Source organism: Dermacentor andersoni, chromosome 6 (genome assembly GCF_023375885.2).
Source record: "Dermacentor andersoni chromosome 6, qqDerAnde1_hic_scaffold, whole genome shotgun sequence".
NCBI classification, from domain to species: domain Eukaryota; kingdom Metazoa; phylum Arthropoda; class Arachnida; order Ixodida; family Ixodidae; genus Dermacentor; species Dermacentor andersoni.
Window position 1 is genome coordinate 146,538,194 of NC_092819.1, and position 12,929 is coordinate 146,551,122.

At 47.5% G+C, this 12,929-nt stretch overlaps 1 protein-coding gene across 1 annotated transcript in view; it reads right to left on the reverse strand.

The window, feature by feature from the left end:
• The window catches only part of LOC126523638 (uncharacterized), a 176,389-nt gene that overhangs the window by 46,955 nt on the left and 116,505 nt on the right, over window positions 1–12,929 (reverse strand). The window contains exon 2 of the mRNA XM_050172235.2: window positions 8,947–9,017. Coding sequence (XP_050028192.1) covers window positions 8,947–9,017 — 71 coding nt within the window. The remainder of the gene's footprint in view (window positions 1–8,946; window positions 9,018–12,929) is intronic.

A 12,929-nucleotide genomic window follows, 5' to 3' on the forward strand; every position in this document is an offset into this window, starting at 1 on the left:
CACTGGTTCCGGGCTTCTTTTCCTGTGCCGCCGTGCGGGATAAAAATCTGAGTCCCGGCCGCTCTGCTCTGAACGCGGATCAACGGCCGTCCTTCGCTGACATTCGGAGGAAGGAACAAGAAGCAGGGACTCAAGTTCAGACATTCGCTTCCGGAATGCAAACAGACTGGGGGGGACTTCCGCCAGTGATTCAGTTTGCTTCTCGGACAGCCTTCCTATTTTCGTGCTCCTCATAAACAGGAAAATGTTCGCGGGCGGAAAAAGGCGCGACTGTCGCTAACTCGAACAGTCGAGAACTGTCCGCATATTGCTATTCCGGGACGAATGCTCCCACTGAACAACGCCCGCCCGCAATGGGAGGACTAAATTAGCGGACAGGCACGGGCCTGAAAGCTGCTGCCGGTACACCGGTTTGTCCAGCCATTTTAGTATACGGCCGCTGCCTGCATTAGGTTAATCGCCGTTAGTCTCTCCCACGCCCTAGAATTTTTAAACACAATTTACGCGCTATCTAGATAGCGCGGTCAGAGGCCAGAGCTAAGCAGCTTGCATATCAAGCAGGGGCCAGCAGCCAACTGCAACCCGGAATGGCACACACGTACGCAATAAAGGGGTCCTGAACCACCACCCGCGGGTTTGCTTAAAGAACACAGACCGAAGACACGCTGCCGTGAACATCTCAGCCAAGTCTTGCAGTCGTGCGGTCGCAAGCGGAGCCCGAAGTCACCTTTCTCTCAAACGCTCTCTTTTAACAGAAGCCTGCTCCTCACTCTTTTCTGCACTCTACATTTCGAAATATAGCGGATCCCCATACGCGGCTGCTGTTGCTGAATAGCTGACGTCGATCAAGAAGGGTATGCAAAAAGAGGAGTAGCGATGCTCTGTCTAGAATCGTCTCTCCAGAAGTCGTGCGTGCACAGGATGCAGCTTGCACTTTACCATCATATTTCCCGTCTTAAGACGGCAGGGTTCCTTCACGCCACGGTAACGCCAGTGGTGGAAAACCTCAAAAGGGTCTAGGAGCAAAGTAAGGGTGAGGACGACGGCTATAGCCTTAAGACCTGAAGTGGTACCGTATGTTCTCATGGTCACTCACAACCTAAGGAAGGAGGCAGACAGGTTCGAAGTCCTCCTTGTCTTTTCATGCCCCTTTTAAGCTGCTGCGGCTGTGCCCTCGCACCTCCAGTGATCCTAAAAGAAGGCAAGGCTGCGGCAACAAGCATGCCAAGCCATATGTCAAATGCAATGTAGGAGTTGTGTATGAAATCCCCCTGGCGTGTGGCAAGTCTTACATAGAGCAGACGGGACAGGGCCTGAACTATCGAGCCAGGGAACATGCACAAATTTAACTAAAGACGAACTGGTGCACTTGCCTGCGCGCAGCAATGCCCGCCCCTGTTTCGACGTTTCAAGGAGATAAAGTTTCTAGGGAGAAGCCATGACGAGGCTGCACGCGAACTGATAGGGGCATATCATATAAGACAGAAAGGCTAAAACTGTGTTAGTGATACTTCCATTGGGCTGTTTCAGTCGGAGACAGATTTTTTTAATAAGTGGTTGTCCCGCTGGACTGACGAGTGGTCTTGTTGCTGCGTTCTGCGCATGTCATATTTGTCTATAAATTGCCGAGTGTTGCCGTGAATAAATCCATAGAAAGTTGCCGCCCGTGTCGTCGTTTTGTGTTCGCTTCCCTTGTCCTCATCTTTATAAGCGGTCAATATGATATGCGGCAAACGCCAACTAGGCCAAACTCCCGAAAAGTTCTTCTGAAGCATATACTATCCGTCGGTCAAGCTGGTAAGGGGCAAAGCCGGTCCGCGCCACGTAGCATGGTCAGACTGGAGCGCTTGAGCGCGAGCGCGCACTCAAGCCCCGTCGTGCACAAAGAAAATGGGGCGCATACGCACTAACGTTGCACGTAGCTGCGGTCTGCTACATAGGGTAGATACCGTGGCCGCCGCGAGTCCACTGGCTAAGCGCACAGCGGCTCGCTGAGGACAATCGCGTTTGGCTTATGTTTGGCACGTAGTAGGCGCCAAAATCGGTAGTGGCGTCTACGTTAACATCCAAAAGCAAATTTTAACTGTGCGCCACGGTGACATTCAGTAGGCGGAGCGTTGACGGCTGTTAAGAACGGCCCGCGACGTGCAAATTTTTTCAGTCAGTTGCGACAGCGGGCGTCAACTTTTCTTGGAATGCCACCGCAAACCTCTAGCTACGGCGTCACTCCGTCGCTGGAGCCAAGATGAGTGCGACGAAGCAGGCTTTGTGCCTGAACCCGCCACCGCCAACCTGGTCTGCTGTGAACGAGGGAGTCCCCGAGGGAACGTAGTTCGAGCCCCCTTCCCACGCGCCGTTCAAGACGCAAGACAATGGGCAACCGGCGGGGGCGCTGCGGGGGTCAGCTCGGGGAATAAAATGCGCCTTTATTGACGTAAGCCCCGAATTCTGCGAAGACCATCTGACCTCGGTTGGGGACCGTGAACCTGTGCGGAAATGTGTGTGTAAGCCCTCCCGCCTACGGTGCCTGGTCGTCTCGCCTACGGTGCCTGGTCGAACGTTTCCTTCACCTTGGGATCGAGGGAGGACCGATTGTTTATAAACCGCTGTTGTGCGGCTGCTCAGTGTACTTTTCACTCGCAGTCATGCTAGACTGATGAACTGCAACGTCCTTATGTAGATACCGTAAATAAACCCATATTCCTCGATGAGAAGCAGTCCTTCCCTTCAACAACGTCCTCAGCGTGGATAAGTTGGACGACGGCATGGGCCAGCTACCATCTAATTCATGCCCGACTCCAATCTTGACAACTGGTTACGAGCGGTGGGATTGAGCCCCCCAATCCTTACACGGCACAAACCGCTCCGCCGTAGGCTTCGCAGTGCAAGTCATTGAAGAAGGAACGGAATCGCAGCGAACGGCGTGTTTAATTGGCCATAACTCCGCTTCTGCTGTACGGATTGAAGTACTTCTTGCGGCTTGCGGCAAAGTATTTCTCGAATAGCCTATTTTAACTTCAAGCGCTTTTCTTCACTTCGATAAAAAGTGGTTCAGGGTCCCTTTAGTGTAACCGTGGCGGTGGTCAGAAATAGTTCGAGAGTGTTACTCGCAGAAGGCTGCAGCTATACGCATAGCATCCGCATACATACTGTGTGAAGTCGGCGACTACCTAAGAGTTTAGTGGCAGATACACCTGTGTCCAACTCAAAGAGAAGCTATCAAGATGCACCCACCAAGTACAATTCCTAATTTCCGTGCCGCCATGGCGGAGACAAACTCCTTTCATATCGTTGTCTTTTGGGGAACTATGTTTTGGAGTACGGAAGCGCGGTGGGCAGTTGCAGGGCAGTTTTGTGAGCGAGGTTTGTACTGAAGCCTTAGGTTGTTCGATTCGTACTGTCTGTCATTCTCTATAATTAACTGCGATTAGCTTGTATTTGACGACAGGCATCGCTCAGAGTCACGTAACCTGCCTGCTGTTTTGTAGAACTAAGTCAGTCTCAAATGGCTTGCTGCCACTTTTGATCAACATTTCTTGTGCGTGTAGGAGAAGTACTTCAGCTGAATATAATATTCTTGTCCAATTTATTCAATTCGTGCGCCGCCCAGCTCGGTTCTATCACTTATACGCAATACGCTCAAAACCACAACTGACTAATGGGGAAGACCGCAAAGCCGTTTCCTTTGTCTTCTGGCAGGACACACAACGAGTGGTCAACTGAATGTGAGGCTACACGCTTGACAGAAAGATTTGAAGTAGGAATCTTACAGTGAGAGATGATGTCGACGCCTGCTGAGACGACACGGGATGCCTCCTCATCTGGCGCAACATTTGACACCTGTCTCACCAAGGTGAGCAGCTCCCGGCTCGACCGTTTAGTTTGGACCGCAAACTTGGGCCCCATTGAAAGAAACTTGCCAGCAGGTCCCGGTAGAACCGCCTCCTGAAGCGTACGGACAGGACACCGTTGTGCTGGCCTCATATTTATTTGGCAATTCACTGTGTGTCCTGCCAGCAGACAAAGAAGGCGGCTTTGCAATCTTCGCCATGAGACAGTTTCGTACAAGTGCTGGCGAAACCATAAAGGCTGTCAAGTGTCGTTGACAGCTCCCAATAAGGGCTGAGGCCAAAAAGCTTTGGAACCGTATGAATTTCGGCAAATTTTGAAGTGTATTGACAAAAGCAAGCGCGATTTTCCGGAAGCTTTCTTCTCTGCTAAAACACATAAAGTAGAAGTGCCTTTTTATTTCTGAGCATGACACTTGGCAAAAGCCAGTCGCATCGTTTCTACAAGCCAAGCTTGATGTTCTATCACTTTGTGACGCATATCCTGTTTAAGAAATGGAAGAATTTGTTAGTTTTATGATACTTAACCATGACAAAGGCTTCCAGTATTTTTATAGCTTAAAGATTTGTTTATTGCTTGCCTCATGACGAATTGTTATTGTGTATTGAAAATGCGATTGATGAGTATGGTGTCATTTCCTTACAAAATGAGAGAGGTCTTTCGTGTGGGCAATTCTTGGAACTACTGAAGTGCTACCTAACATCTACCTATATTATGGTGGAAGGAACATCCCTGTTACAGAAAAGCAGTATCTGTACAGGTTCACGGATTACTGTACGTACAGTATCTGTACAGGCCACCTTGGTGTGATGCTGTCTGCAAGACGACTAGGTGCAATAGTAGAAAAAGATTTAATTGATGATGATGTGTTTTTTCTCATTTGCCCTTCCGATCAGTTAGAACCTGAGGTTCACGCTGTGCTGCCAATTATTGCAGCTTGTCTCAAACTCATGGACGTAACTTATGAGTTACGACAGAAGGGAATCTTGCGCTTTCTGGACCTACGCCTGTCGCTAAGTAATGATCACTCTTGTTGGCATTATGAGCCACGCGCAAATAAGCCCCGGCTCCGTTACCACTCAGGGCACTCTAAATTAGTTAAAAGGCCAATTGCTAGCCTATGCTTCAAGAATGCCCTAAAGAAGTCTTGGCACCATCTAGTTGCCTTCAGTTTTGACCAACAAAAATTAGGCTGATTGATGCTGGATACCCAGAGCCAGTGCTGGTTTCTCTGGCTCACCGTGTTGTGAGGGACAGCAAGAATGTTTGTGAAACCGTGTACAGATCGTTTGAGCGCGCGAGTGCCATAAGCGTGTTGCCGTACATGCACACTGTCTCCCATTATTTGAAAAGAAAAATCGCTCAACGAACCAATGAGCGTGTGGACTTTTCAGCATCAGAAAAGCTGGGAAAGCTGTCCAAAATCACGGCTCCAAAGGCAAAAAATAACAGCGGTTGCGAAGACAACCGCAAAACCAAATTTGCAGATTGTGCTGAATACGTAATTTATTGCTTGCCATTGCCATGTGGTCGCAGCTACATTAACCAAACCGGCCGTTGCCTCAACGATGGGATACGCCAGCATAGTTATAACGTCAAAAATCGTGGCCAGTGGCTTTCTCGCGATGCATTGTAAGAGTCGCGGTTGCTTCCCTTGTTTCACGCTTGTAGAATTGTTGGCCAAAACAGAAATCAGCTTACAAGAGAGATTACAGAAGCAGAACGAATAGAAAAGGGGGGCGAAATGTGCGTAAGCGTGGCGTCGATCACGCTGACAAGGAAATGATTTTCTGGGTGTGCCATCCTCGCTCGCGTGGAACTGTTGATTCATGGTGCCTCGGTGTTCTGCGCACAGATGTGCTCAGATTATCTGATGCACAAAAAGTACCGTCGGGAGCAAAAATAAATTGTTTCAAGTTGCACCTATATTTGTGCCAACGTGTGCGTTTTCTCGTCCGCGTTTTTCGTGCGCTTGTGCAGTTATTCAAAAAAGAAAGGAATACCAACGTGATCAGACTGCCACATTGCTAATAAGATCATTGGCTGTCCTATAGCGCATCGCTGTTTGATCCAGTGGGACCCATCTCTATTCAATCACAGCTAGCGCCCAATTTATATGCACCACTTGGTAGCCATCAGCTGTTTGTGTTCCCGGTATGGACCGGGAACACACAGGGTCAATAGCAACGCTATGCAAGGTAGCGCAACACTGCTTTTGTCAATAACGTAATATTGTCAGGGGAGAGGAAGTTTTGTTGCGTGGGTAGTGCATAGCAAGCAGGCCTTGCAGTATTGAATGGTCCTTTTTCTTGAGCAGTATCGTCAGTGCTGTGTTGAGTGGATTTTGAACACAAGACTCGCAAACGTCTGCGTGGAGCTGTGACCTCGACACACTCAGGATAGTCGACAAAGTACTTCTCTAGCTCGAAAAAAAATGAAAGAACGTAAATCTAAGTACATGGGTGTTTTCGCATTTCGCCCCCATGGAAATGTGCCCGCCGAGGCCGGGACTCGATCTCGCGACCGCGTGCTCAGCAGCCTAACACCCTAGCCACTAACCACGGCGGGTGTCCAGCCTCGCAACCTCGTTCAGAAAACCCTGAAGAGACACCGGAAAGTATGGTCTGTCTCTGAACCATCTTACGACAGCCTAAAGAGTGGTGTGAGAATGCCAACACCACCTCGCGTAACCTTGGTGGAGCACGTGGTCGCGCGCCGCGAAAGTCTATATGACGGAGCTTATATCGAGGCACAGACCACTGTGCTTAATCCGGATTGTCGGGCCCGATCTATCGATGGCGTACGTGAACTCGAGCGGGCTACGGATTTCCAGGTGTGTATATATATATATATATATATATATATATATATATATATATATATATATATATATATATATATATATATATGCGCGCCACAGGCATCGGGGATGGCCGGCAGCTCATCCGTCACGCAGCATCGCCAGACGGGTATCTGCGAACCGCCGCCAGTTACTTTCGCGCGCCGAACCTCACCCTCGCCCGCTTACGCCACCCTTCGCGCCATACTGCAACAATGGGGGGAAGCTCGCCTCTCTCTCTCTGTCAGCTCTGGAATGCGAACAGGCGTCTCCTTTACGAGCAACCGCGGCGCGCCCCACGAATGGCGTTTAGCAGTGCCGACGAGGCCGTTGACGTACGTATGGGGTGTTTTTAGAAAGGGACGTGGAAAACTTAGCCCCGCGTGAGGGAGTAAATCAGGACTATCTGCTCGGCGGCCTAGAAACGAACGCTGTGGCAGGCAAGGAAACAAAGCGACTGCAGGCTGCAGGTAAGTATAGAACAAAGAGGAGGTAATCCTGCACCGAGATGCACGCATTCTCAGCTCGGGAAGCCTACACCAAGGCCACGTAGCGAAGAGTGAAGTCGAGGTTCTCTCCTCAGTAGTATGCGTGGGCACGCGTAGCCTGTACTTTGTACTTAACGTGGAGTTGAGTTATAGACACAGCAAAGCAGTAGCCGGAGATACGTAGACTCATAACGAGTACGCGGCCGAACTATATATACGAGCATGCGTTTGCGACGCAGCATAACCGCATCAGGTGCACTGCGAAGTGCGCAGTGGCGTATGCAGTGGAAGCGCCGATTCAAGACTGCACTGCCGTATAGACGAGTTTAGTCACGTGCTTTTTTTAGTATCTCAGCTCGTCACTATCACATCACAGTGCGAGAAACTTTAAAGTGTGTCTCAGTGTGTGTCAAAGTTAAAGTGTATCTCACGTAAAATTGCTTCGGGTTGAGGTGGTGTCCAAGAAATGAAACTGAGGACATCGGTGTTTGTGTTAATTGTGAGTGCGAACTGAAGCATCGTGTACAAATGCCACCTGTACGCTCTCATGGCTGCACGAAATAATTGCCTGCGTCTTCGACAGATCTGCTACGAAAGTGAGAGAAAGTAAAAAGTGAGAACCAAAATGTACGTTTTTTTGATTAGCACAGCATCACTCCCAATGTCATACATAATTTATGGAGCCACTGTGTCTCCATACCGCACTGGTTGGTCACAGTCTTACAACTTGTGTCTGTATTGCAAGAAGGAAAAACTTTTTTCGGAGTGACTTTAACGAATGCAAATAATTAAAACATTTCGTGCTCTTTTTAATCACACGTACACAACTGTTAATCCATAAGTCCATAAACCATAAATCCATACATTTCCAGCTTTGATATTCCTTTTAACAGTTCCAGTTTACTATTTTACAGAGAAGAAAGTGAACTGTGAAGAGATCACGTGGAAGGTTCTCCACAACACAGGAAAAATAAGAAAGCTGCAGTTCAATATAACAGATCATATTTTTAATATTTCTTGTAACCAGCAATAAATAACATTACTTGAACTACAAGTAAATGCAAGTAAGTATGTAACAAGTGAGTGCCTGTGGCTGCTTAAGCAATTCAAATGTAAAAACTAGCCGCTTAACGTTGAAGGCCTAAAGATTTGTTCTGACATGATTTCCTTCTGAATTAGGTTTCAAGTTTTAAGTCTATGCATTGAATATCTGTGATAATGGACAACTGTACAGGTTTCAATTTTTTTCTTTGTTGCACTATGCGCCTGCTCATAGTGATTATAATAATTTGCCGGCCATTTATACTCGACAATAAGGTGATCTTGATATTTATATGACATTGACTAAATTAGCATCCTTGAAAACACGTCGAAGTAAACTGAAAACAACTAGAGCGTCAGGACAAGATATGAAGGATATTGTTAGCATACACTACATTCCTTAAACGCAATGCTGACACGCTTAGATTGTCTGCCTATTCGGAGGCCATATAGCGTGTTTCCGCCATTTCACTATCTTGAAACCTGACCAAGACTTTGTTTGTTTAACTTACTCCTACTGCCCTGCACACTATCTTCCAGAACTCTCCTCGCATGATCGGGAAACTTCCAAAAGGGAAAATGTTCGACGGAATAAAGCTTTTCTCAGCTCGTGGTTGACGTGTGCAAGTACGATCAACCGTGAACTGGACCTCACTTCGCGTCACACTCATTCAGCGTGCCCATAGCAATGCAAGCTCGATTTTAGACAAGTTGCCTGCGCGCACTCACCGGAGTTACTGTTGTCGTTACAGCTGGCGTCGTCGTCTCGGCCTGGCCGACTGTTGTTGCCGACAAGGCAGCTGCGAAGAGCAAACAAAAAAGAAACTAGGTTTCAGTGACGCAGCCACAGCCTCTAGAGATGACCACCACATGAACAAGAATCAAAGTCACTGTTACATCAATATATATTTTAGCATTACCAATGGGTTGGGTTCTTGAAATGAAACGGTGCTGAAATCCAGTCAGTCGCTTCGTGTATTTTGATTTTGAACTGCTATCCTGATGGGAACGGATATAGAAAACAAAAGTGCATAGAACTGCGAGACGATTTCGAAATCAGAGGCAAATTATAAGGTTTTCAATAAACACGGCAGCATATAAGTGAATAAATGTATATAGATCACCGTGTGAAATGTTACCTGCTTCGTCATAGTGTCTACAATCACGTGATTAGCCGAAATGCTACACCTTGCCCTTCACATGTGCATCCGAGCACAAGCAAATTAGCACGCTTAATGCCGTTTTCCATTAAGCGATGCCTCTTAGTTTGCCAAAGCAAGTACGCGCACAGTCGTCATCGCTTCGTGTAACCGGGCTTGTTAACATTAAATGCAAGGGACGTTCCGAAAGTAAGTGCCGCCATTTTTTAATTTTTTTTTACGGAGAAGACGGTACACCGGGTGAAACAAACAATCGCCATAAGAATCCACGCCCGTTGCTGGTTCAATGACGGTAGGAGCGTCAGCGGAGGAGAAATGATGCTTGCGCAGAGCGCCCGAGAGTGTATCAGGTGACCGGCGTGCCCGAGGTTTATCATCATCATCATCAGCCTGGTTACGCCCACTGCAGGGCAAAGGCCTCTCCCATACTTCTCCAACTGTCCCGGTCATGTACTAATTGTGGCCATGTTGTCCCTGCAAACTTCTTAATCTCATCCGCCCACCTAACTTTCTTCCGCCCTCTGCTACGCTTCCCTTCCCTTGGAATCCAGTCCGTAACCCTTAATGACCATCGGTTATCTTCCCTCCTCATTACATGTCCTGCCCATGCCCATTTCTTTTTCTTCATTTCAACTAAGATATCATTAAATCGCGTTTGTTCCCTCACCCAATCTGCTCTTTTCTTATTTCTTGCCCGAGGTTATTCGAGTACAAATCACGATGGCAGACAGACGTGTGCTGACAACGTGGTCGCCAATGGCAGTATGAATGGGCACGTGGGACTAGTGTGTTCGTCATCCATGAACGCCTGCAGGTCGTGTATGGTGAAGAGGTCATGTCTCAGGCTTTGCATCGCAGGGCACCCAGTTTTACCAGAGCGGTTTCTCCAAACAGATTGCCCGCTACGCCAGACGTCTCAATGTCTGTGGCGACTATGTGGAAAAATAGTGCAAGGTGCCGTGGTGTATATATAAATAGTTCATGATGCCGTGGTGTATTATTATTTCTTTTTGGCAATAAAGCTTCCGTGAGAAAGTAAATAACGAAACTTACTTTCGGAACGTCCCGTATCAAGAAGAGAACAGCTTTTCTTCCCATTATTGGTGTCTATTTCCTCATACTTGATTTTTTTCCGTTATTGTTAAGTATTAGTGTGGTGTCAAAAGCACACATTCTATAGATTGTCACGTAAACCCTCTCGTTTCTTACTACGCTAATGTAGCACCAGATACAAGGTGCGTGGCTCCACTGCGCCGTTATGAACATCTAGTTTCGGCACTCCTCAGATATCACTCTGCGGTTCCTCTTGTACACTCACTAGTACAGAGTGTAAGTGCCTATGGTATTTGCACAGCCATAACTTCGCTATTTTTTCGCGAGTAGAACTCTTTTCAGGTACTTCTTTCTCCTTTTATTTCAGTTTGGCGCCTTGCTGCCCATAGTGCATCTGCCATAATAACGGAGTGCCGACCTGAACAGAGGTTGTGGCACTTTTTTTTATTGACAAGACAAGAGAGAGAGAGATCTTGGCGTGTGAACGTGGTTTTATGTCTCATGAACAGGTAGCGTATTGGCAGGTACACTTCCAACACGCTCGCATAACTGTAATTCCCTTGTCGTCATCATAATCATCATCATCATCATCATCCTGGTTACGCCCACTGCAGGGCAAAGGCCTCTCCCATACTTCTCCAACTACCCCGGTCATGTACTAATTGTGGCTATGTCATCCCTGCAAACTTCTTGTTCGCCTGTACGCCTGCACATATATAACTTACGTAATTACTGCACATGTAGATAACGTACACTCTTACGCATGACTAAGTAGACGACACTGCATCATCATTCATTTATAACTTCCCTAGGGGTGAAATTCGGGCTTGTCGGTTATTCTCGCTCGTCAAATACCATCCCCTAAAAAACAAGGCACGAAGGTAAACAGTGCTGTGTATGTCTCTTTACGTTCGTCCCTTGTTCTTTTTTTTTTCGCGCTGGTATTTCGCGATAATTTATAGCATTTGCGTATAGCTTTACCTTGTTCTTCCTCGAATATCTTGTTTAGCGCAAAACAACAGACACAAGAAAGACGAAAGGACAAGGCGCTTCTTGTGTCTGTTGTCTTGCGCTAAACAATATATTCATGGATTCGCACCAACTAGCCCGCCAACGCATTGTGTTGTTCCTCCTCGCTCAACAGCATAACCGTCTACATCATACGTTATACCTCGCACATCCAACACATTCTCGTCTTTGTCGGTATGGATCTTCACATCGACATCGACGCCGTGCGCTTTCTTTGCAGTGTCAGCAGTTGCTCATGCCACATTTACAATGGGGCGGGCGAACTCGACTTATTAGGTATAGAGCACCCTTCCATAATTTAAGTTCGCGGTTCAACTCCTGTCTAGACTATCTCTGCAGGATTCTCGTCCTTTTCTGTCATAAACACGTGACCGGTGCGCCATGGCACTTAATGACACTTAAAGACTTTCAGAAACTCTGTGGGAGCTTTGCTGAAGTCTTATTGTTGCCAGCCATACGCATTTTAGAGTTTCTATATGTAGTCGACACGGTACAGAGATTCTAGCCCACTGAGAAGAGGCAGTCTGGTGCGCACCGATGTGAAATGAATGAATGAAAAGTAATCGCTGTTTGCATGTCAAACACTTTTGCTTGAACTTGGTTACTAGACGACTGAGGCTTTTCACAAATGTTATCCTCGGGGCCGGGGTATCAACACCGCCCCATAGCCGCCACATTCCGATGGGGGCGATAATGCCAGAAAGCTCGTGTACATAGATATAGGTGAACGTTAAGAACGCCAGGTGGTCGTAATTATTCCGCATTCCCCCACTACAGTTTGCCTCGTAATCAGATAGTCGTTATGGGCACTAAAATCGCCGAACTTAGTTATTTATTTCAATTTTTAAATATATTATCGCTGTCTTTTCAACTTTTTTGTTGCTCGTCCGGACTTCCCGTTTGCGTTCCCGCGTTGAAAATGGATTCAGTAGGGTCGGGCGCTACATTTTCGGGGCTAACGAAACTAACAGTGCGTCGCAAAAGAGAGTGGGACCTTGTGGTTTTTCTTTGTCCTGTATTGTATTACGTTACTTTGCTAAATGTTCCAAGCAACAGATTTGCCGCAACACGTCCCGACGGTAGCACGCTTCGTGTCATTCGATAGCCTGGCGAACGTTCGAATACATTTAGTAGCCGCAAAGGTGTAAGGCGAGTCTTTGCCCACCTTGAACTGCCGGCGAACATTGGAATCAGTACACTAAAAGGAAGCCACGTCGATGAAGACGTATAGTTTGCCTTGGTATCACATGACACACTTTTCTTAGAGAGCCTCATTTGCGTTCTTGTCTTCAGCGTGTACGCACACGTCGGTCAAGTATTCTTATTTTAGCCAGGACCCGTCTTTCTTGCGACCGACTCGCGTCGATATACAGATGCCAGCCGCACGGGTAAGAACGCTGTGTACTCTAGTGCAGAATGGTGTCAGAATCGGGGGGGGGGGGGGGGGGGGGAGGTGAAGGCGGGAACAGC